The sequence below is a fragment of the Cupressus sempervirens genome, chromosome 11 (genome assembly GCF_028749045.1).
Source record: "Cupressus sempervirens isolate cs-2001-9-10 chromosome 11, ASM2874904v1, whole genome shotgun sequence".
Lineage (NCBI taxonomy): Eukaryota > Viridiplantae > Streptophyta > Pinopsida > Cupressales > Cupressaceae > Cupressus > Cupressus sempervirens.
Genome location: NC_143128.1, coordinates 780,328,171 through 780,354,934, shown reverse-complemented (window position 1 = coordinate 780,354,934; position 26,764 = coordinate 780,328,171). Strand labels below are relative to the sequence as shown.

The window sequence follows — 26,764 nt, the reverse complement described above, 5'->3', positions numbered from 1 at the left end:
TTGCATTATCATTTCACACGTCTTATTAACAAGTTAGAATTCTTCCCCATGAATTCTAAGTATTTTGGCTTGTAGACATTGCTCAACTTTTAAGGAGCAATTTGATGAGCTACTAACTACCAGAATGTTTATTTTTACTGCTTATTTTGTCTTTAAGTATATTTTTAAATAAAAATTAATAATATTTTTTTCACACAAAAAGTAGGAGGAAAAAAGACAAAAAAAAAAGGGAGAAAAAAAACTATGTAGCTACCAATCATTTTTCAATAAGCAATTAATGCTTTCTTTCAACCCCACATATTTTTTTTTCAAGTAGAGGAGATCCAAATAGAAGAGGTCTAAAATATGAGCCCCTCCTTTCTAGGCCTCTTAATTTAAGTGAGTGGGATGGAAATTGTAGTGCAACTTGCAAGAAATTACAGCCAAATGTTTAAAAAAATGAACATTTTATTCACACAAAAACCAAAAGAATCTCACCAAAAAACAATTCATCAGTTACAAAGTCCTTAGTAGTGATCCGTGTAATTGTGTTGGGGGATAGATCCAATTCCAAATTAAGAATCAAACCCAAATACATATGTTGTAGAGAAAGTAGATTGTAAAGTAATTGGGTGTGGTTAAATGAGGAAGAATGAGTCATGTTATTGTATGTAATATGCATTGGACAAAGTAGAGTGATAGTCTTGGTCTTTATGCCATTAATAGATCCTAATGACATTCGTTCTTAATTTTGCTCCCAAGTGAATTGTTGTTAACATACTTTTGATCTTTTTATGAATTGAATTGAGATGATTATCTAGTTTTTAAATTCATGGGACAGCCAACTTCCTTAAATTTAAGAAATTACACTAAAACACACTATAAGATTTATGAACTCATTCACATTTATCAATGAAAACAATTGAAAATTCACTTAAACAACACCATAAAGACATTAGATTAAAAAAACCAGATTTTGAAAAACATCACAAATAACTTCATGTGCTCTTAACACATGAGATTTCATTATTTGGAAATTTGACACTTGTCCGTCCAGATCATATCGCCTGCTTGCCGGCGTCAAAGGAAGAGTTCCAAACAGAAGAGGACTAGAATGAAAGCAACACATCCAAATGAAATGGAAAATTTTGTGTGGGGACAACTTCCAAGGAAAAACAATGTCCACTTTCTACACAGGTTCCATGGATTGAAGCACACATTCTCAGTAGATTCCATCGACTGAAGCCACGTCCACTTTCTCGATTTGATGACTTCTTTAAATTGCATTTTAATTCCAACTCGAACTTATGAAATGTCAGAAAAACTGTGAAAGTATTTTAGATGTTTTTTTGAAGGTAGAAGTGCATTAAAGTGTTTGTTTGTTTGTAAATATTGAAATGTATATGTACATGATGTTAATTAAAATAATAATATGACGAATAGATATGGATCACGTTTTCATTGGGATGAGGAGAGGTCAATGGTACTACAATCATACAAGGAGTACTCCTCCAATGGTTTAGGAGTTGTTTTTAAGTGGAGCACTTTTAAGTATAATTTTACTTGCCTGTACTTTTATTAACGTAGTAGAACATAGCATAGTTTTTAAGTATAATAGGAAATTATTATCAATATTAATATATTAAAACATGGTATAGATTTAGAATAAAATGAGAAATATAACATAAGAAAAAAGAGTAAGTTTTTTTAATCTTTTAAAATATGTTTTCTTGTTGGAATAAGAATAGGAAATTAGGAATCTATTTTCTGTTTGGAACATCAACTGGAATAGGAAATATGAATACATATTCTCATTTTGCTTCTAAAATGAGCTTATGTCCATTTCAAAAAATGGTAGTTATTGAAATAGTCATTCCTATTCTCAATATACGTTCCTATTCTCAATGCCATGCCTGTAACCAAATGGGCCCTTAATGAATGTTAAATCTAGTTATATTTAGCATAGATTTTGAGTCAACCTTTTAGAAATAATATAACAAAGAAAAAAATACAACTCTTACAAAAGATTCAACTTTTACTATGAATATTCTTTGTGTTCATAGTCAATGTGATAGCAAAAAATTGTCTATTGAAGTGTCTAAAAAGAAAGTAAATTGACAATATGAATTATAGTATCCAAACTATCCAATGCTTTTTTTATAGAGAAACTATTCAAAAGCATGTCTCATCATCCTTGCTATATAGAAATTGAATAGTCATCATAGATCATACATACATTAGGACCACCTTTTTTATGACTCGTCTTTTAGAGGTTAACCCAAAATCACCAAAATTCATTAATACTCGATTAATCTCTTCTTCAAGTTTAATTGTTACATTTTGGCCTCTTGGCCATGCTTTCATTTGATCTTTTCGCTGGGATATAAGACATTGTTGCTTCTTACAATTATAATTCATTTAACAATTGAAACTCACCCAATTCATTTAACAATTGAAACTCACCCAATTCATTTAACAATTGAAACTCACCCATACACTGCTAAATTTATCTTATCTTATCAAGACAAATATACTTGAATATATATACATTCATCTACTCCCAATGTGATGACAGCTTATATATATTTATAAAAGTAATGTGTTTAAGCAATTTTTAGAAGGCACATAAAATTAGGATAGATTTGACTTCTAAATTAAAAATGTCTACTTTAAGGGCATGAGATTTGTGTACCTTTTTTTTTTTTCTTATTCTTGCTTAAAATGGCGGCCAATAATAATTTGTCTTTGCATCTAAAATTCATTTAATAATCTATCATCAAAATCAAAAAATAGCTCAAAATAAGAAACAATTGTATAATTTTTATCTTGATTCAGTTGTCTAAGATATTTTAGATTAACGTTTAATAATAAAAATCCTACCCAAAAACATAACTAAATTCAAAAGAATTTATACAGAAAATAATTGTATATTAATATATCCAATACTTTTAATTAGATCCATTGACATCATAGGGAAAATGGATATCAGAGAAGTTCTAGTTTTACTTGCACTAGTTTAAATTTACATTTTATTTTTTACCGGATGACCTGCAATTCCAAGGAAAAAATGCTTCCATAGCCATAAGATTTCTCAGCAAAAGAATTAGTGATTTCTCAGAGAAATTTTAGTGTTCTCCCAGAGCAATTTCAGTGCTTTCCCATATATCTCAAACTGGGCAGTATAGAAAATACACTTCTTTGGCAAATCTGAAGGCCATGTCGCCATCTCCAGTGTACCGGCGGATGCAAATTTTGACCTTGGGTAATCTTGAAATGGAAGGGAGAACATGTAAAGCATTTGGCATATGTAAAGCTAAATTCCACAACTTTTTCAGTGTCCTCCCTGCCTGTGTCAAATTCGGAGTTTTTGGAGCAAGGCATGGACATCCATCAGAGCATAAGGGAAGGAAGATTTCTATCAAACCTTACAGTTGTGTCTGTCTTGGTAGATATGCATGCTGAATGTGGAAGCATAGATGCAGTATTTGAACTGTTTGACAGAATGCGTCATAGAGATGTCTCAGAGAATGAAATGATTGTAGGATATCAACAAAATGAATTTGTTGATAAAGCTTTAGAAACTTTAAGCAAATGCAATTGGCAGGAGCACAAATAAACTCCAAAACCTTTGCCAGCATCCTCCCAGCCAGTACCAAAATCGTAGCTCTGGGCCAGGGTATGGATATCCATAACAGCATAGGGGAATTTAAATTGGTCAGATAGTATAGTTGGAAATTCTTTGGTAGACGTATGCAAAAGGAGGACTGTATATACAAGGCATGTGAAGCTTCTGACAAAATACCTCGAGGATATGTAATTTTATGAACTGCAATGATTGCAAACTATGAGCAAAATGGGTGTGTTGAAAAGCTTTGAAATCGGCAGGTGTAAAGCCAGACTCAACAACCTTTGCCAGCAGCTTGGAAAAAGGTATGGATATCCATCATTGAACTTATGTATGCAAGGGAACTGCTATCATTATATTACAAAGTTGCCGGCTCAGATTCTGGTACAGACACGGGTTTGAGATTCGGATTCAAAATTCGCTCAAAATTGTTTGGGGTTGGGTTCAGATTTGTTTTAGGTTCTCAGAACATGGTGTGTGAGAACAAACCATATATACGCCATGTAAGACAAAATGAAAGTTAAATTAAAAATCTTGGGTTTCAATTGGGAAAATAATGTTAAGATAGTTAAATAAAAAGTCCAAAAAAACCTGACATGCAACCAAATTCGCTTGAAATTAGCCCAAATTGATCCAAATTCGGCTGGGGCTCAAGTTACTATTGCCAAGTTTGCTGCAGACACGTTAAAAGTCATTCCACCGAATTAAGAGCAAATTCCTCTGAATAAAACCCAATTTGAACTGAAAATGAAAGGACTTCGACTTTACTCGGAATCAACTCTCAACTTTGGCAGGGACCGCAAATATGGAAACCACGCGGTTTATCTTTAGGAAGCAATGCCAAGAACGAAGTGGGCATGTCGACAACCAACAAAAAATGTGTTTACATCAATCAATTTTGGCACTCTAACAAATGTTTCTTGTATACTCCACATCTCTGAATGAATATCCATTTATTCATATTTGAATTTTCCATGTTCACGAACATATATTACTATGAGCTTAACCATTGCACCTATTTTCGATGCAAGCGCTAGTTTTATTACCAATGTTTCAAATGAATAAGTTTACTTATACAAAAAACTCTATCTTATAAAGATGTTAGAAAGCTTACAGGAGATAAAATCCATAAAATTGTCTAAAGGTCAAAACCCAACTACCTAGTGAAAGCCTTAGTGGATACGGAGATGTGTAATGTTGCTTAGTACAGCATAATTTAGTCAATGGGCAAATCAATTGGCCAACCAAACTCTTCAAGCAGAGCCAAAACCACACCATTTGACCATCCAAAGCCCGTCTGCATCAAAGTTCGTTATAAATAATGTGTAATGATAAAGAATATACACCATTCTAATGGCTGAAAAAAATAGTTTCCATACCTGGGTTGTGTACTCTCCCCCGCCTCCACTCTCCCCAAAGACTTCTACATCATATTTCTCATGCATTGCCCCCGTTTGCTTGAATGCAACATAATTAGTCTTCAGCCATCTTCGAGCTATGTCTGCTGCTAAGAGGGTTCCCCCAAATGTAGATTTCGCTATACCCTCAGCAATCATATGCTGTAAAGGAGCCCAACCATTTGGAAAGTCCCTATGCAGTAAGTAGACATATTACTACTTTAAAGTCAAATTTCTTACACAATGTGCTACTAATTCATGTAAACAGTCATTCACTGATATTGTTAAGAAACTAACCACTGCTGCCCTGTCTTTAACAAAGACGTCGATATTCCTGCAGGTTGGATAAGGCCAGATCTTTGAAATGCATTTATCACCTTCTCTGCTCTCCTATCTTCCACATTGTCGATAACACAAGGAGAAAGAATGCAAAATTATTTATCACATTTTTGAACCAAGATAACCAAAAAACAAAGTGAAGGGAAAATCCTCCTCTGCCTTCAAAAGCTATATAGTAATTTACCGTGCAGCTTGTGCAATGCATCCACAAAAAAAAAATAGAAATTTACTGAGATCAAACATCTATAATTCAGTTCATTAAAAGTAAGAAACTTTAAAACAAAAAGATTATGTTTATCCCTTCCCTAGTTCACATCAGCATATCCAGAATATTTTAACAAATCCAGAATATGCCCCATGTTCAAATTATATGAGACACAAACATCTATCATTATGACACAACAATTTTCTATTTTAGCAAGCACGCGAGAGCAATTTCTGTGAATACAACTACAACAGATGAGGCAACAATTTGCAATTCAATAGTGTGTTACTCTGTGGTGGAGAATGTGAAACAAAAACATCTGTGCTGATTAGATCGTAACCTGAACGAAAGGGCTCAATCCATAATGGAACAAAGTTGGACGCATAAACATTTTTGTTTTGATTGTTTCTATTGAATATATGAATTTCCTGCACGTGTTCAAGTATTCAAGGTTAAACGATGCTAATTAAAAAAGCAAACCAGAGTTGCAAAAGATATTACTAGAATTTTAGTTGATGGGAATGCTCTTCGTGCTCACTTACCTTAAAATTCTCATCAATTTCCTGATTTAATGGAGGCTTGTCTGAATCAATCCAATAATCAAGCCACTGCCCCATCTCATCATTCCACAGTATGGCATTTATTGCAGCACATCGTGCATCAGCTGCTTTAACAAAACTTGTGGCTATAGAAATCTGGTCAATTGCATTTGCAAATATGGATATGTTGAGCTCCATCTGATATACAAAACGTTTGTCCGCATCTGTCAAACAACTGAAAGAACAAATGCATGCCAACTAATGCTAAATACAGCTACTATAATTTAAATAAAAATTAATTAGGTGGAAGGAATTAGCCTAAAGAGAGTAGCATATCTCAGAACTTAAGATTGCGTGGAAAACAAACATGATTGCTATCTTCTTTCACCTCTCAGTTACCTCAAAGTCTAAAGTGTCGAATGAGTCTCAGAAGTGAAATGGGATCAGTTTTTGAAATCAGCATCTTTTAGAAGTTTTGGAAACAACAAGAAAAGGATAGGAATTCTAATTGTAAGATTTGGCTATATTAACGTGGCCACCCAAGATCAAAAGGGCTAATGGAAAGCACAATAACAATGAAAAATAATAATATAACAAGAATAAACTGTATTCTCACTGAGAATGTAATAATAGATTGAATTCACTTTGTTGAATCAACTACCGTAATATTACAGATGAGGTCACTTGGTTGTGAAGTCGCTTTAAATTTCTCTTAATCTCGAGACTTTCATGTCAATTTTGAATATTCCTTGTAGTTGTAGTACAAACTTTGCACTTCATTAGTTGAGGTTTCTTAAAAAATTGAATATACAAAATTGATCATCCAATCAATGGTGCCCTCTTCTTTCATGTTGCATTGTCATTGCCATGATTTTGCCTCAAGCCCTAAGATTGTTGACTTTGTCATTACACTCGCACTTTTTGTTTTCATCTTGATTTCCAACTATAAATCTCTTATTTCGCTTGACAAACCACTTGAAATTTTCCTTGATCTCAAGACTCTCATGTCAATTTTGGATCTTCCTTGTAGTTATAGCTCGAACTTTGCACTTCAACTCACTCTATGTCCTCATGTGATGTTCCCTTTCTGAAATAGATTTAAAAATAAATAATAAAATTTTATTAAATAAATTAAAATATTAAAATATAAATAAATAATTTAATTATACAAATAAACAAATAAAATACTAATAATAAATTATAATCTATTATTACAATAATACTTAACAAAAAAATATTTTAATAAAATAATATAATATATCAATCTTGTAGAGGGGCACAACTTTTGTAAAGATATAAAGGGAATGGAAGAAGTAATCACCAAAGGGGATTTTCACCATTCACCATATAAGTAGCAAATGATCATTGAATTGGAGAGGAAGATAGAGAAATTACTCCCAAAGATGTGCTAAGGAAAAGTGACTCATCACACAGATATACACGTGAACTCAGTTGGGTATCACTAGGTTTCAACCCTACAACTAAAACCCACGCTTCCACATCAAAACATCAAAACAAACACACAACTTACATGTCATGTCCCCATTTTGGAGGCAATTTGATTTAGTTAATTTAATTAATTAAGTTGTCCAAAATAATGAATATTTTATGAGGATGACTAATTAATTATTTTAATTAAATAAATAAGTGATATTAAGTTAATTATTTATAAAGTTATCGAATAAATAAATATTAAAAAGTAACTTTATATTTAATTAATTTAATAAAGTGACTTGAATTATAAAATATTTTTTATAAAGTCACTAATAGATAAAATAAAATATTCTAATCATCCAGATTTGTTGTTGTTGATGTTGATGTTTGTTGATGTGCATTGTGGAGCCTAGGGTTTCTGCAATAGTCACAACTGGCCATTGAGAACGAAAACTCTCAATTGGTACGCGATTTTGAGGGTGTGAAATATCACTTGAATTATTGCAGCTGGGAGGAAGATACTTCAGTCTTCTATTTGTGCTACATTGAGAAAAAATATTTGTGGCCATTGAGAACAAAAACTCTCAATTGGTACGCGATTTTGAGGGTGTGAAATATCACTTGAATTATTGCAGCTAGGAGGAAGATACTTCAGTCTTCTATTTGTGCTACATTGAGAAAAAAATATTTGAGTACAAAAAGCAAACCGAAAAAGCAGTTCGAAAAAGCGGGCCGAAAAAGCAGTTCGAAAAAGCAGTCCGAAAAAGCAGAACCGAAAAAGCAGGCCAAAAAAGCAGGTCCAAAAAAGCAATCCAAAAAAAAGCAATCCGAAAAAGCAAAGAAAATTATTACAGCCATCTACAATCAGGGGCGGCAGCTAGAGAGGCACGACTTGGGCACTTGAGGAGGTTATTTTCTGTTCAATGGTATTGCAATACATCTATTCTCTAAGGCGACTTCATATGCCAAGTCTGATGTGTATTTTCATAGTTGCCTTTCACTATAGAGTGCTGTTGTAATTGTCATTTCGTATCAAACCTATCATTCATTAATAGATACATCATTCATTTTTACATTCCTCACAATGGTATCAGCAATCCATGGCTTTAGTTGTATTTAATCATGCATGTGATTAGCGTACTGCTATAGGGGAGTATTGAAGTTAGATATTTAGTATTGCATTAGTTTTCATTGGCAGCTGTAGGTGCATATTACTTTATCAGCAATCATCATATTTTGATATCTTTGTAAATGCCAAGAGTCTTGGCTAACTTAGTATGAATATTGTATTGGATACTGATTCTCAATCAAGGAGATATAATTGCTGGTCATTAATAGTTGTCCTTGAGCGTTAATATATCATTTTTTATCAGCCAGTTAGCTTGCATACCAACTGTTTGTTAAAATACCAGTTGGCTGTAGGTGATCATTTTCATGATTAGAACTCATATATGCATTCACTATTGCCAAAATTAGTTGCATATTTTTGTTAGGTCATTGTTTAGACAATTTGGAGTCTTTTGTAAGCATTCTCTTTGAGGCAAATCCAAACAAAAATCACTACAGCAATCTGAAAAGTTATATCAGTCAGAGGACCCTTGCTTGCAAAGTATTTGACAAAATGTCAAACAACTGAAGTATAAAGATTTTTGGTGTTTGAAGAAGTTATAACATATTGGGGTTATTACATTGCATCAAGGATTAATATGCACTACTCTGTAAACCTAGTACATGGGGAAAACACAATTAACATATATCACAACAGATTTGATTAATTATGATCATGATTATTGGGCACAATCACCAAAGTCAACTACCGTAGAGATCAAATCAAATCGCAATTAAATTAAATCAGGTTGACCACCCCAAAGCAGACATCCCTTTTGGTCGGCTAGTTGGAAATATATTACAAGCTCCAAATCATTTGAATTGCAAGCAAGTCGGGCTTATTGCTGAGGTGGAAATAAGATAAATGTAAGTCTGATTGCCCAACACATTAAAGAAAATTTCGAATTGCAAATCGATTTCTCCAATTATTATTTGGTATCTTGCCTCAATTAATCCATCTCTAATTAGAAAATTTGTAGCACTAGAATTCAAATAGGCGCAAACTTTGGCCTTGCATTGAAAAGCATTTAGCAATATGACGTAGTGCAAAACAAGAGAATCCCCAAAGGAGATGTCCTAGCCCCCATCAAATAATCACACAATGGAATATAAACAATAACACAAAGATTTAGATGCGCAATAATGCCAATTCTCATAACAGAATCATTAGATTTGCATCCAACATGCCCAGCTATAAGGCCTTCCAAGTTACAGCCAAATACATCAGCAATTAAAATAACAGTTGTGCAAGACCTTGCAAGATCCAACCTCTAGCTAGCCCAGACTCTCAATCTAGTAGAAAACCCCAAGAAGAATCTAAACTTGTGCTCGCAAGCCACCAAGCAACCATCTTGTTTTCCCAAGCCCACACTCAGCTACTAGCTCTGCTAAACTTTGCTCCTCTCGGCTACTCCATGTTGGATCATGACCCAAGACTTCACAAAACCCACTACTTATACTAAACTGAGCCACAAGTCGGCCTAGCAAGCTATACATTATATAAACACTCACATTAAATACACCCTCACACCACAAGTTGGCTTAGCTACAAACATTAAATACGTGAAATAGCTAAATACTTAGGACAAGCCCCAAGTTTACAATGCATATCTCATATGACAACATAAGAGTATGTGCCCTTAGGCATAGGTCCACGTGTCATCCAACGGTCCAAATCAAAGAGCGCACACACCAACTCCCTCGGATTGAAGCTTGCAGATACAATCTCCAAAGTCTGTCCAGGAATTGGGAATACACGACCAACAGTCACTAAAATGGCTCTAACTTTAAACTCTATCCGCACTTAGGACAAGGTTGCCCAATATGTTTCAAATACACCCCCAACTGCATGAACCAAAACTCCACAAATTCGAGCTTGAAGCTCCTGCATATAGGATTGTTGACTTCCCTAGGATGCTCCTACATCAAACACCCCAAGAGCGAAGAAAAGATGTTCTTAATAGCTGGAAGGACATCTTTCAAGATTCAACACATAAACCCCGAACTGGTTCTTCACATACATGTCCTCCAAGTGATCAACTTGCACACTCGTCTTTGTACCTCTTTTGCAACTTCTTTTCTGCAACTGTCATCTTCACATCTGTCTTTGTTGTGTAACAAGTCTGTTTTCCATGCTGACCTCTAATCCTTCGAGAATCCTTCAATTCAACTCGACTACCAAAACTCAGGTTTCTCCTTCCAAGTTTTGCATTCTGCAAAGGAATCATGGAATGCTTCCTGCCACCCTTCTCAACAATAAACATATTCTTGACACAATCATGCATTGTCCTACAATCATACTACCAAGGTCTACCAAGTAACATGTGACAAGTACTCATGTCCACAAACTCACACAACACTTGATCAACATATTGTCCAATCTAAAAATCAACAAGACATTGCTTCTTCACTTCCAAAGCATGTTCATCTTGTAACCGACTGATCCTATAAGGACAAGGATGTCTCACTCTCTTCAAATCAAGTTTCTGAACAATCTCTGCAGCAACTAGGTTATCAATACTACCAGCATCAACAATTACATTCCAACATTTACCTCCAGACTTGCAACGAGTCCTAAACAATTTTCTCCTTTCCAAAACCTTTTTACCAAGCAACTCTCTGAATCAACAAGTTCTCCCCATCTTGCTCGAGTTCATTCACCGAAAGGTCAACCTAATTCGCCACAATAGCTCTTTTATCGCCAGCCTTCTATGAACGTTCAAAGGATCTGTGTCCTTAACCACATCTGTAGAAGTACCCTTAAATGCATCTTTGTCTATTCTCTTCCTCTACAATAGGTTTTGGTTCATCTTCAGCAATTTTCTTATCCTTCACCAATTTTCCTTTTTTTCCTTCCCACGAGAACTATGTTGATGTCTTATCTTCAACTTCTTCTGCCCTCAAAGCATACTGAAAAGCATCCTTAACTAACACAATATTCAGCATACCAATCTCATCCTGAATATTGAATCTGAAACCATTGATATATTTGGCCACCTTTTCCATAGAAACTTCTCTATGTCCAGACCGAATAGTCAACTTATAGAACTCCTCAGTATAGTCCTTCACAGACATATCCTTCTGCTTTAAATTCTACAACCTCTTAAACAATTCAAGTTCATAATCAGCAGGAATGAACTTAGCCTTCAATTTTTTCGACATCACTCTCCACCTAGTGATCTTCATTTCACCACCTTCTTTTCTATCTCTTTGCAATTCTTTCCACTATAGAGTAGCATGTCCTTTCAACTTAGTCTGTGCCGACCTCAATCTGAGTGGATCACCAATATCCTCTAACTCAATGTAGTCTTCTACTTCACCAATCCAATCAATCAAGTCTTCATGATTCAAAGTACCTGAGAAATTAGAAACCTTCATCATATGCTCTAGCTTCCACTGAGATCCTGATCTATCCATCCCATCACTTATGTCTTCCACAGGTCTCTCCATCAAATCAACTCTATCTTCAGCACTAGATCTAGGGGCCTCTAGGTCTTCAGCGGCTTCCTCATAACCATCTTTAGTACCCACATTCCTAGATACACCAGCAATAGCTCTTATGATCTCATTCTTCATCAACTTCATCTTAGATCTGAAATCTGATCTAATCTTCTCTAAAATCCTAGTCTCCATAGCATCATAGAGATCATCAATCACCCTAGGGTCCAATCTTCCCAGAGGCATCTTCCAAGCTCTCCACAAAACCAAAGCAACAAATCCACAAGATCAACCAGCTCCAACCTTCGCTCTGATACCACTTGACACGGTGCAAGGCAGGAGAATCCCCAAAGGAGATGTCCTAGCCCCTATTGATGCTTGATCGCTTATGTTGGATAAACATATTTATAATTATATAATTGGGATATAAATAAATGAGAGAAATATATATCTATAATCTGATTAACGATAGACATGTCCAGTGAAGGGACATGTCTATTCATGGCTTCTACTCGATTAAATGTAAGTGATTGTTGCATTTGGAAAACACATATCAAATATAATGGCAGTGCTATTACACTAGCAGCAGATCTTGAAAAATAACATGGTATCAGAGCCTAGTTCCTTCAATAAAGCCTAAATCACTTGAAGGTAGATCCCAGACAAAGATCATGAAAGAGTAATTGGGAAAAACTACAAACATCCAAAGTCAAGGTAATCGGGAAAAGGCAATAAGAGTCTAATTTCCAGCAGAACCCTCGAGCATCCTTATAATGTAAAAATATAAGACGTCAGAAGATATCACATGACGGCAGATTCTACTATCAATGGATTGATTTCACTTTATTTTAAAGGGTATTGGATTTTGTGACTGAATTGCTGCCCTAGAACGATTGTCTCATTAAGAAGTCTGTGTAGAATTCAAGTTACTCGACTTGTAAATCTAGTGATGGCGTTGAATTGACCAAAGCTTTGACATTACCAACCCAATGCGCAAATCCAATTATAGCATTTGCTTCCAAACACATCTTGATAACGATTGATTGTTAGCTATGACAATAATATGTAAAGTAGCAACCTTTTGAGAATCCATATAGTATTATCGCCTTTGAAGTACATATACCAAACGATGACATGCAAAAGATCATTTAAGAATCATTTGCTCATATGGACGTCGTCAAAAGATATGAAACCCATAAGGGTCGTTAGGCAATAGATTCTTGATTGTCAAGGTCTGAGAAATCAGAAGTCATCTCATGGAGCTTGTGGAAAGCATTCTAAAAGAAAATGTTGCCAAATAGTGGGTTTTTGTTGTGAAATCATTATGGGGGGCACTCTCAACAAGAAACATGGAGCGCAAATGTATATCAGTTTCTAAATATGAAAACAAATGCGTGAATCCACAAATTGGGACTCACCACTGCACCCAAAGAAGATGTGTTTCTTCATATTGTTATAGTGACAAATAAATAAGTTTAAGTCACCTTTCGGAATGGATGCATTAACTCGGACACACAACATGAGTGGAGATTAGACCAAGGTAAAGGATAAAATATTTCCCTCCTACGAGTACCGTGCAGATTCTACAATGAACGTGAGAAGATATGTGCCTTGAATTCTCCAAGAATGTTTTGGAAGGGCAATGATGACCAATATCAGATTTAGAGGGTGTTTGACACTTCATCAAAAGTAACATTGAATGAGGAACTCTAAAAATTGATGTTCAAAGGAAGATTGAGATTTAGAGGGAGACTGATATTTCATTAAAGACAACCTTGAACGAGAGAGAGAGAGAAAACAAATGATGTGATTCAATCAACCTTCAATGATCTCGGTCTTACTGATTCAGAGGGAGTAAACCATGTTGACATGGATTCTCCAGTACAGTCAAGAGGACTATGATTCATGAATATGCCTCGTGACTATGTGATTTTAATGGGCCTACCCCTTGTGTGCATCATGAGGAAGTGACAACTTCCAAATGATGTCACTTGTATTTGCAATAGCTACTGTAAGGTGATGATCCTACAATAACCTGTATTATGAGATCAAACAAATTGAGTATATGGTGAATGTCTTGCATCTCAACATTCTGGAAGGCCATTACTCAAAATAGAGTATTTGGTGAATATCATTGATATTCTGGGAGGCCAATACTCTTGATATCAGATGTGATATCAAACCTTGTTTTGAGTACTTGGGTGAAAATCATTGATACTCTGCAAGGCCAATACTCTTGATATCAAATGAGATATTAAACCTTATTTTGAGTACTTGGTGAATACCATTGATATTTTAGGAGACCAATACTTCTAATATCAGATGTGATATCAAAACCTTTTGAGTACTTGGTGAATATCGTTAATATTCTGGGAGGCCAATACTCTTGATATCAGAGGTGATATAAAATCTTATTTTGAGTACTTGGTGAATATCATTGATATTCTAGGAGGCCAATATTCTTGATATCAGATGTGATATAAAATCTTATTTTGAGTACTTGGTGAATATCATTGATATTCTAGGAAGCCAATACTCTTGATATTAGATGTGATATCAAACCTTTTTGAGCAATTTGTGAATATCATGTATTTTGAGAGACCAATAGTCATGATATTAGATGTGATATCAAACCTTATTGAGTATTTGGTGAATATTATATATTGATATTCTAGGAGACCAATCTCTTGATATCAAATGTGATACCAAAATGATGGATATCTTCTAATCAAAGATACCCTTAATCTTGCTAACTTGATATTACTTTGAGGTAATACGTGTTTATCCTCCCTAGCTAAGAGGGAATGTTGATGCTTGATAGCTTCTGCCACATAAACATATTCACTGAGATATAAATAAATGAGAGAAATATATATATATATATATATATATATATATATATATATATATATATATATATATATATATATATATATATATATATATATATATATATATATATATATCTGATTAACGAATAGACATGTCCAATGAAGGGACATGTCTATTCATGGCTTCTACTCAATATAAATGAAAGCGATTGTTGCATTTGGAAAACACATACCAAATATAACTCCAAACCCTATGCGTACTTAGGACAAGGTTGCCCATAAGCTCTGAACACACCACCAACTGCACAAACCATAACTCCACAAATCCAAATTCGAAGCTCCTGCATACAGCATTGTTAACTTCCCTAGGATGATCATGCATCACAATACTTGGATGGAATCCAAAGGTTCTTGGAATCCCTTCCAAGGAACAGTTAGATTTTGGCCTAGCCATGGAAATTTGCCCCAAGTCAAGATCGGGTTCTAACCTAGGCTTCAAACTCTTCATAAAGGTAAGCCAATGTTTGCCGAGTCTTTGCATTTCAACATTTAAAATTAACTTTTCCTCTATTCACTTGTTCAGATTTCCTTCTTTTGAATTCATATCAGATTTCATTACTGGCTCAATCTTGTTTCAAATTTTAATTTCCCTTAATCAAAGATTAACCACACTTTCACAAAGTCTAGCAATCAACATATCTTTATAGCTAACTGTTCTCATTTAGATGGAATCCGAAGGTTCTTGTAATCCCATACGAAGGCAAGGTCAGATTCTGACCTAGCCATCGAAATTTGTTCTAAGTCAAGGTCGAGTTCTAACCTAGGCTTCGAACTCTTCATGAAGGCAAGCCAATGTTTGCTAAGTCTCTGCATTTTGACATGTTAATTTAACTTTTCCTCTATTTGCTTGCTTAGATTTCCTTCTTTTGAATTCATATCAGATTTCATTACTGACTCAATCTTGTTTCAAATTTTGATTTTCCCTTAATCAATGATCAACCACACTTTCACGAAGTCTAGCAATCAACACATCTTTATAGCTAACTGCTCTCATATAAAATTGTTGAAAATTATTGATGATATCTATATTCTCCTTCTTTCAAACTTCACAAAGACATATTCACAATGTTCTCAATTGTAGCCACTATTGTTGACCATTGCCGCTTGAATTTAGCATACAAAACTGCCACTAGCAATAGAATCAGCCTTAACCTTAGTCATTTTGGCACACAAATAGTTATATCACTAATACAATTTCACGACCCTATCACTAATGATGGATGAGTGGTTGTTGAATGTCATTTAGCCTTGTGCGCCTCCATCCTCCAATAGGTTGGATTCTTTGCAATTTTGGTGTTTAATCTCAGTTTTAAGATTGCACTTAATGTGAGCCTCTCTTCTGCGAAACCATTAGTGTCTAGTACCACCAATCATGCACACCAAATACAACTTTATATTACCAATAAGATACAAAACGTGCCAAAGAAAACTCCACGAGAGTGAAAAGGAACAACTACTACCTCCCATAACGAATTACAACATATAAATCAAATCAAACATAACAACAAAAATCCATACTCATTCAAATAGCATCTAAAATGGAGCTTGCGACTAAAGCCATATAAAGCGGCATAAGGTTCAATATTCCATCATGACAAAATACCATAAATACACATCAAACTCTAGAGATTATTGTTTGCACTCATACCACCACCATGGTTGAAGCCACAACATCAACACCATATTTTACATCACTTGAAACAAAAAACAAATCTTTGTGGATAGTCCAACTATCTTTATCATTAATACATGTTGGTAAATAGATTTGTCCTTTCTTGTTTCTTGTGAAAATATGACTCTTAATGCCTCAAATTAGGAATAATATCTGAATACAACAGTTGAAAAGCCGCTCTATGATTACTGGCTTCTCTCTGACTTGGTAGGTACAACTCCCTATGTGAATGATGTTCAAGGAATTATGTTTTGTTCCTAAAACTAATGCAAGGTATGCTCTTAACCTAAGAGCAGAAGAGGCAAACCAAATTAAGCCTAACTAGAACTTAATTCAGGCAAGAAAAACTTCTCAATACTGAAACAGATTGACGTACCCACATGTCTTATGAATCCATAAATCTATTCACATAAGGCTAGAATAAGCCGAAATTCAAATCTAAACTATAACTGATAAATCAGGAACATTAACAAAATCTTTTAGCCGAATGAATCATAACAATACTTATCATATCCATTCATGATCTTGAAAACAAGGGAAAGAAGCTATGTTCCTCCTTAATTCTCTTAAAACAAAAAGGAAACATGGACTGAACACAATACCTACTGGAACAGAAAATGATTGACATAAAATACCATTTAATTGACTCTGCAACAAAAAGTACTTCACACCAAAAATTTGCCAACCTTTCATTAATCATTCAACTTCATACATATAGAGTTGAGAGATGATCGTTACAATAGGAATTTTAATCGGTTCATCTTCTGAGGATGAAAAATGGCAAGATGCCAGTTTGTTGTATTACAAAATTTACAAAATTTGCAAAATTTACATCAAAGAATGAAAAGGGAGTGTCAACTGAATCACTTAGACTTCTTTCCCTTTTCAATTTTCGCTCTATATGCCTTAGCAGCTACTATAATTGGAATCATTTCTTCATGACTAGGCACATGTACATTAGTGAATCTTAAGAGCCACTTCGAATGCTCTCGAGCCAACTCCTTCACTGCATTTAGCTAACTTCTCAATTCTCCAGCAGCCACATGTACATATCCACCAAGCGTCTGCAACTCTACCACTGTTTTGACTGCTTGAAGTCATTCCAAATAGATTACTCAAGTATGTGGAGAAGTTATTTTTCATTACTTCTACCCCAATGAGAGCTTTCCCTTGCCCACTGTTTTGTGGGTCAGTGTGTAATCCTCGCATGAGTTCGAATGCTCTGTCTTGGGTCTTCCTCACTTTTTCCTTTGTTTCTTTGAGTCCTTCTTCAGCCTCTTGAATCATCTCTTGCTTAAATTGCATGTTTTGAAGCCATTCGAACAGAGGTTCAGTCCCCTTTTTCAAAATCTTTGCTTCAATTGCCTCTTTTGCTTTCATTTGGATGACTATATTCAGGAGAGAAATACATTCATCACACCTTGCCTTCTCTGCGGCCAACATGTTGGGATTAGATATGATATTATCCTTCTCAATTTCCAAACGAAGGATAATATTTCCAATTTGATCAATCAAAGCAGTTCCATCTGCATTGAGTTTCTCAATCCATTCTCTTCCAATCTAGCCAAAATGCCTATCCTTTTGAAGCTGTGAGATGAAGGCTTGCACTTCTTCTGCTGTAGGGTTCTCAGTAGCAGGCACACTAGTAATGGTTGCCAATGGAACAACCAATTGCCTGATAAATTTTTTCAATTCTTCAATCTCGGCCTTCATTCTAATTTTTGACAATTTGAGGTTCTCCAATTTTTCTTCTATCACCTCATTACTTGATCTCCATTACTTGATCTCCATAGGCCCACCTTTGTATCATGCCTAGCCTCTCCAAGATCAATCGAATGCAGAGTGAAATCATCAGGTGTCATGTCCTCAATTCTCCCTAGTTTGTTTGGCTTTGCTACCTCCATTGTTAAGTGTCCTGTCTCTGGATCTTGCCCAAGTGTGGATAAAGTCTTATGCTTCTTAGCTTTCACTACTGTAGATCCAGAGCGAACTGCTTGAGACACAGTATCCTTTGCAGGGATACTCTCCTCTTTCCTCTTTCTCTTCCTTTCTAAGGTGTCTTCTAGCCAGGATTATGTGTTGATCACTTTAGAAGCAGCCCCAAGTGACTCTATACTGAACATCTTCTTCTTCACTGGAGTCACTGGCACTGAAGTTGCAGAAAAAGGATTCTTAGGATCCTGAAATAGAAGCCTAAAAGAACTTGGGGCTTTCCCTTGCTATTGAGTTTTCCTTGCAGCTTCGTCAGATTCAGTGGATTCGCTGCTAATACTCTGTTCATCCTCGATCTCGACTATCTAAATGGGGGAACTAGTTGGTTTCAAAAGGGGACCGCTTGCAGATGGGCCAGGGCTATGATGAGGCGATGGAGTAGCAGTCATATGAGGAGGTGAAACTGGAGCAGTAACACCATCTTTCGGCTCTTTGGTCCTCTTTTCTTCGGTGCTGCCTTGGGCTCCAATAACTGGTAGAGGACCGCCTTGGCAAGTTGGAGCTATTGAGATGTTTTTCTTCGGGGGTTGGTCACCTCCTCTTGCAGATTGAGCAGGTCCTTGAGCAATCGAAGTTGTAACACTAGGTGTGGCACTTTGAGAAGAAGTGGGAGTAGCAGTGGCTGGAGAAGCTTCAGTAGTCTTGCTCCTACTCCGGCCCTTTTTTGCTGTCCACTCGACCCACTTTCCGGTTCTTTTGACAATCTAGGTCATCATAACATCAAGGTCTTCTTCCACATCAACATATGGCTCTGAACTAATTGGGGTATTTCTCAATTTGGTCAAATATGTATTACTATACATATTTTGCCCATCATCTTCTAGCCCTTCCACATCTAAGTTAATGTCGTATGTCTTTATTTGTTCTATCGTCAATCTAGCAAAAGCCCGATCACGGCTTTCCAACTCATTTTTACAATCTGCCCAATAATCTTCCACAGTAGTAACATGCTTAATCACGCTTCCAATTTGAAGCACATCTCTGGCATACCCATTTGGGTCAAACATAGGCCTCACCACTTCATATTCTTCTAATTTGAACTTGTTCTTGAATGCCTTGAGCATGTTTTTGGCATCGGATCAGGACTCACAACTGTATGCCCCAACTTTTATGGGAAATTCGTATCCCTTTTTCTTCAAACTAGCGCTCAACACATTCACCTGGATTGCTTGTCTCACGATCTCAATGAGCATGATCATGTCATCCGAATATCTGGGCAGCTTCAGGGGAAATCCATTGAAAGTTGCAAGACACAAATATGAAAAGGATGATAATTGGATGAAATAACTACCCAACTAACTGATGGCCGCCATTGCTTCTGGGCTAAATCTCCTCTCCGGACACCCTTGGAGTTCCCTGCAAAGCCTCATTGCAAATGCATCATTAACTCTGTTATATTCTGCATAACTATTTTGTAACTACAAGCATGGGTAAAACTCATAACTCTTTACATCATCTGGAAAATTCTCTATTCTAGGAAGGCCCGGCCATAATTGTAGGGAAGCCAACATATATATCAAGAAAGAAGACATATAAAATGAATTGTAGAACTTGGCTGCACTGAGAGCCCTAGACAGATGCTCACTTACCTCATACGCCCAGCCAACATATTGTGTATCCAAGCAAATAATTTGCACCAAAAAGAAGTATTGTTCTACAAAGTTAAGGGCTTCGACCTCACCTTTCAATCGATGCAGAAGAACTAGAATGTCTACGATCTCGAGCTTGAGATCAGTGCCAAAAAGGGTTTTAGGAACTTTACTTTTACCTCCCTTTGGCTTTTGGAACCAAGAACTCATGATCTCCTTTCGCCACATCATCTTCTTCAGAGAGAATTCAGACATAGCTCCTCCAATTGTTAATTCAGAGAATTCCTCTCTTTCTGGAATCCTCAGACAATTGACCACTGCTTGCCTATCAATTGAGATTAACACCGTTTGATCAGGCAATAAGATTTGCTTCGTATCTGGGTTATAGTGATTGATACATTCAATAATTAGCTCCAGGGCATGTACTGCTAAGGGAAATCCAGCTACTTCTACCAGCCCACTTCTTCGAAGTTTCTCCGTTATGGGATGGATTGGTTCCGTCCTCAACCTTCTTTGGAAATCTTGCATGTCAAAGAAACGGAGTGAAGTGTCTGTGATATTCTGCCATGTAGATTTGATTCCGCCCAATCCATCAAATCCAGCAAATCCTGTTGCCATCTCGACTGAGGCAGAGATAAATTGGAAATCTTAAAACTCAAAATAAGATAGAGAGTAGAACTTTGTATCTGTGGGGATTTCGGAATCAATATTCAACTTAACAGCATAACAGTGCAAATGAGTAAGCAGTAGTTTGAAAATCCGTTATATTCATCTCTATATAGAAACTCCAATCTACCCGTTAATCTTTAAAATCTGCGCCACACAAATGAATTAAATGATAAATCCGTTAGATTAGTAAATGTGGAGGTTACAACGGATTCTTTCTTGTCTTTTCACTGTTTCTGTTAGCCCAACGGTTATTTTCCTTTATTACAGCTTACTTTCCCGTTTTCGACCAAGCTACGGAGAATTAAGAACGGAGTACTCCGTAAGTAAAATTCTGCTCAGCCAGAATTTGAACAGAATACCTTCCTTAAAGTGATCAACATGCTTCCCTTACCTTTTTTAGCCTCCTGTAACCGATTCATCAAATAACCATGCTTGCAAGAGTGATCTTTTGCTGGATGCGGAAAACTGCCTTTAAGGGTAGAAACCCCGCAGAGGAGAAGATGATTTCCACTTTTCCGCCTTTGCCCTCATTTTACCTTCTCTGCCCTAACCACTTTACTTTAAGCCTTTGGAAAATATAAAACTGACTTCGCAAGTGAAAGGTGGGACCCACTAGCTCACTTTATTCTTTTACAAACACCTTTTCAAAAAACTGACTTCTTGGTTCGAAACCCGCCGAGGAGAAGTTGTTTCTGATTTTTCCGCCAATGCCCTTTTCAATCATCTTAATGAATTTTGAATGATTCTCGTAGCGAAAACATGGCAACACCTGAATGATCTATCCATAACATAATTTGCTTCTCTTCATTTAAGCTCGAGAATCACATTTGGGAACTTCGGCGGAGTTTCACCTTCGAGGTGCGAAACCCGTCAAGGAGAAGATGAAACTGGATTTTCCGCCAGTTCAACTTTCTATAAGTTAGGAACAAAATGACTTGTAAGTAAGTTGATCTGAAGTAAAATAATTTAAGAATCTCCATCGAGCAAGGTCCTAAGCTACCCCAAAGACTCATGATGATATACAAAACCCACCCGGCCATACAATGCGAGAGAAGGGAAAAGATGAAAAACCCGATGGAGATACTTATCACTTGAGGAAGAAAAGGGGCAACTGACTCGACTAAACTACACACAATACTCGACTAAACTACACACAATACAAGTTAATCTCCACTTTGCAAAATTGGTACATGGTGAAAAGTGAGGCAACAATACAATCTCTCAACATATCTTAAGGATAGACAACATATATCTGAAATAGGCATGACTAATAAATACATTTGTGCATTATGAAAATTGGCATTTCTTGTTCAGTATGAGTTGTCTTGCATACAACATGATAAGATTGTAGCTTGCCAACTTTGTCTATGATAGTCCTTGTTTATTGAATAGGTTGTCTAACCATCTTTATCACTAATAAAATTTCCCAACAAATCTTCTTGAATAGGTTTCCAATGTATGGAACAAAATAATCCTTGACTATTACTTCAATAATGAAGCCGCTTCCTAATCAAACAACATTTGTTAGGTGTTTAAATCCTTAGATGGAATGTAAGGGCTTTCATGGCAACAGAGAAAGGGACAAGCCCTTACTAAATCTTAAACTTATTTGATTTCCCACAACTCCGCTTCTTCTCCCCTAGTCTCACCTTTCCTGATTTGGACATGCTTCTCCAAGTTAACCTCTTCATCATCTTCAAATATGCTACCCTCTATTTCTGAAAATTCTGAACTCTCCCCCTCTTTACCTGCCACTTGAGAAGTACTATCCTTACCCTCCAACCCCTTCAACCCAGCAAGAACTTCTAGAGTTTGTAATCCTTGAAGTGCATAGACCTAATTCTCATCCTAGAAGCTAAAGACTAGAAGCTTAGAAGCTAATATTTTATCCTTGAAAGCATAGACCTAGAAGATAAGAAATCATTAACAACTGCCTGGAGATTCATGGCAATCTGGCACTAGAACTGCTGAAAGGAAAAAAAACTGGAAAACTATTGGAGATAGGACTTCATCCTATTTTGTATCAAAAATCATTTTTTTGCCTCCCCAAAGGTAATGTCTGAAAGGAGGGTTTCATTATGCATATGATTCAGGAGCCTTAGGATGCTTTGGATGGAAATATCATGCTCCCTTATCTTGTTAAAATTCTCTTCTTCTAGCATTGCCTCCCAATAATTCAGGGGGGCTTCCTTGACCTCTTCAAGCTTCTCCAGACTTCTCCCATATTTGGTATCTGACTTGGTTATAGTATTGTATATTATCATCTTGCATAAAAGGTGGAATAAATTGCATTTTATCTCCCTCTTTGAGCCATCACACTCTCATTTTGCTTCTACAAAATATATTCCTCATGGTAAAGGTCCTCCAGTGGAGCAGACACATTCTACTTTCAAAAAGCTAAATTATCATTGAGTCAATGAAATTTTTGCAATGGACTCGAAATGTCTGCCAGTTATAGAGGAATCTTACATCATGCGAAGCAAGATCCAAAGGATTCCAAAGAGTACCAAGGCCCCCTGAAAATCTATGATGTTCTTTTCACCTTTGTATTAATATTTAAATCATGAAAAGCAGGTCCAGGTTGTGACTGGTACACAACCTGGAATGCATTCCTGGCAGGTCTACCTGAACCTTGTTACGCTTAAAAAAATGGCTTCATTGTGGCATTTTGTGGGAAAAAATTAACAATTGATTTAAGGATGGAGTATAGTGTCCAGGTAACCGTACCTGCAACAAAAATGCATTGAGGTCTACAGGTATGATCGTTGTTGTATGCAATGTTGTAAGGCTGTTTTGATCACTGTTGAACAAACACGATGAGCCAAAAAAATGCAATAACATCAATAACAATATTGAGGCCAGATCAAAAATAGTGCTAAATTATGGAACATACCTTCAATATAGGTTCATTTTGAAAAAATAAATTACAAGAGCATTCAAGAATCACTTTATTATTTTACTAGTTTTTGTACTAAAAATGCATGAGTGATAGTTCGCTAAATCAGAGATATTCACAAGTTTTTTCTGCAGGTTAGTTTGCCACTTTACTTCTTCATGTCCCTATGCCAAGTATTTTGGCAAGTACTCGCCAAAAACTCAACAAGTCTGACTTTCATTCACCACCAAAAAAACCACAAAAAATGCACAGATAATGTAGAAAATATGCAGATGTGACAGCTTTTTACCTCTAAAAGCTCCATTTGGCTGTGTGAAACACACAGCAGCATTAGGGCATTCTAAAACAAATTGGAACAGTATTTTATATGGGATTTCAAGAACAATTTTCAGAAATTGACCTGGATAAATAGATTTTTATTTTCTCTCTTTTTTTTAAAGCATATAAATTTATAAAATTCATTGAATTAATAAAACTATACGTAAATTTGTTAATTTAATCACCATTGCCTCGAATTACAAATCAAATTAAATTATACTAATGCTTACAACTTAAAAACATGAGATTTCAAGGAAATTGAATAGAAATTAGCTCAGATGTCACTTACAGACCCATGCCAAGAAACCCTAGTTTGATCAATGGTGCAAAAGGCTCAGATTGTTTTAGAAAATTGCAAGTGAAAGTACTAGCCAAAAGAGTCTGGATCATGTATTCATTATGACCAAACAGGAAAAAAATCGTTTGCGGTCAGTCTTTTTGCCATTATTGTGTGTTTTCTTGGCCAATAGAACCAATCTAGATTGTTGATTGAACATCACATAAAGAAATATGATTCATATTAAAATGATCAGATTCAAAAAGAAGGCTAACTTTTTATTTCCATTATTATTTGTAAAGGTGATCACATTGTATAACAGCTGTGCAATTTTATTTTAAGTATCCCTCTGCTCTGCCAAGAATTGGTCCATTTTCCTGTTGAAGTCTCCTTCCTCACTCATTTCTTGCTTGTCCTGTGAGGTTTGTCCTGATTTCTTGCGGAAGCTCTTAAGTTCCTTATTGCTCACCAACTTTCACAGGATGGCAGGAATGCTAGCTCTGATACTACTCCTAATGTCTCATTCTATGATAGCTAGTGAAATTGTGACAATTACCTTGAATTCTGTATTCTTAATATGAATTACAATGTACAATATCAATTATGTAATTTATAAGATATAGATAATGACAATGTAATTTCAAGATATATATATGCCATAGTCGCTCTTATCAATATTACTGCTATCTCTGACTAGAAAATTAGATATATGGTAAGTGATATATCTTGATGGCTTTCTCTTTTTTGACAATAGGAGATATGTTAAATCTTGTCTTATAATCGCTTATAGCAATTGAATTTCTATCTCTAATACAATCTTTCAAATCATGCAATCGCTTTCCAAATATTGCTTATAGCAATACCTGTTGTGTCTGATATCTTGGTATGCTTGTGCAACTCTGAATAAGCTGCTATACTGGTATAATCAATTCATCCTTGCAAAAAGGGTGTTGCGTCTGATCTTCCTTTGTATGTATGCAACCAGATAATGCCAAATGGCAGATGCTCAATCGAGCGGATCCAAGAATAGATAACAAGAAGTAATAAGTTATTAATGATTAATGCTGGGTGAGATCAAATGCATTCTTATAACTTTTAATTTGCAAATATAACATCTCTTCATAAGCAATGAGAAATCTCCTTTCCCATTGTCCTTCATAACCATATTGAATTGTTTACGATGACTAATTGATGGATGGCCTTCACTTGTCTTAATCTTTAATCAAATTGCTGCCACAACAAGAGATATTGCAATCACTGCCATTAATCATCTCATGCCTCTTCACAAATCTATCAGTAATGATATAGATGATCATAATCAATATCAATGTTCTGGGTTATTATTGACAATAAAATTAAGGGATATCAACCATAATTCAATGTTATCTATATTTCTCTCTACTCATTCTTATTGATTCAATTTTCATTGCTTCCTTCAATGTTGGTCGATGATTAATATTTATTATTTGATTAGTCTTCCTTATAGATCGATATCCGCCACTAATTATCATTCTTCACTTATCAATTTTGGGATGATGGACCAATTAGTTAATTGCTGCCGCCTTACTTGTTTGAGAATGATATATTGTTAACATCGATGAATAGGACTAATTCTTTGATTGGTTAACTCTTTTAATTGGTAAACTTAACTGTCTTTTTATCATTAATCAATGGTTTCACAGACTTCAACAATCTCATTAATTGACATTTGTCAATATGCTGAATCAAAACTTGTCTGGAGGTTATCCTCTTACTCCATGTACTTGCTTTAGCTGATCAATCTGCTTACATCATCAACAATGACTAATCTGAACAAAGTGATTATTGATTTTCTCTGGTTGTAATATCCCTGTCCAAATCTGATTGAAACTTGCTATATTTGCTTTTAGAAATTTTGTCAAACACGATTTTATTTTCAGTTCGTTTTCCAAATAAGAAAGATGTCTTCTAATATCATAGGATGACTAAAAAATGACTTCTCTTCCGCTTAGTCTACACCTAACATGAAATGCAACTCTTTTTTCTGTTTTTACTTGATGCAATATATGACATCTATTCAATGCAAATTAACACTTACAGCCAAGTGACATTTTGTCAAACAGTTGGCATGTAAACTAACATTATATTTCAAACTTCAAAATTGATATTTTGCTTATATAAAAATTCTGATATAAAATCAGGTTACAATGCCTTCAACAATCTAACTAGACTGTCCATACAGAACCATATAGATGTATTTTCAAAGAATGATTAACATGAAGATAAAATGAGGGAACCTAAGATTGGTAAGCAGCTTTAAAACTTATCAGAATCGGTCATGCACTGTAGCAGTATTGTTCACAGCACTGTAGCAATACTACTCACGACCACTGTAGCGATAACACTATTCACAATTCC

General features: G+C 35.5%; 1 protein-coding gene across 2 annotated transcripts in view; it reads right to left on the bottom strand.

The window, feature by feature from the left end:
• Positions 1-4,540: 4,540 nt before the first annotated feature.
• Positions 4,541-26,764, bottom strand: part of LOC149531911 (putative trehalase) — a 36,430-nt gene continuing 14,206 nt past the window's right edge. Inside the window, exons 6-11 of one of the 2 annotated variants that reach the window (XM_089808628.1) lie at positions 23,604-23,676; positions 6,088-6,282; positions 5,886-5,973; positions 5,299-5,395; positions 4,984-5,194; positions 4,541-4,901 (exon numbers count right to left, since the gene is read on the bottom strand). In XM_089808628.1, coding sequence (XP_089664754.1) covers positions 4,821-4,901; positions 4,984-5,194; positions 5,299-5,395; positions 5,886-5,973; positions 6,088-6,282; positions 23,604-23,676 — 745 coding nt within the window. In that variant the 3' untranslated portion in view covers positions 4,541-4,820. Of the gene's footprint in view, positions 4,902-4,983; positions 5,195-5,298; positions 5,396-5,885; positions 5,974-6,087; positions 6,283-23,603; positions 23,677-26,764 lie in introns of those variants that run through there. The other variant, XM_089808629.1, reaches the window with a different exon arrangement.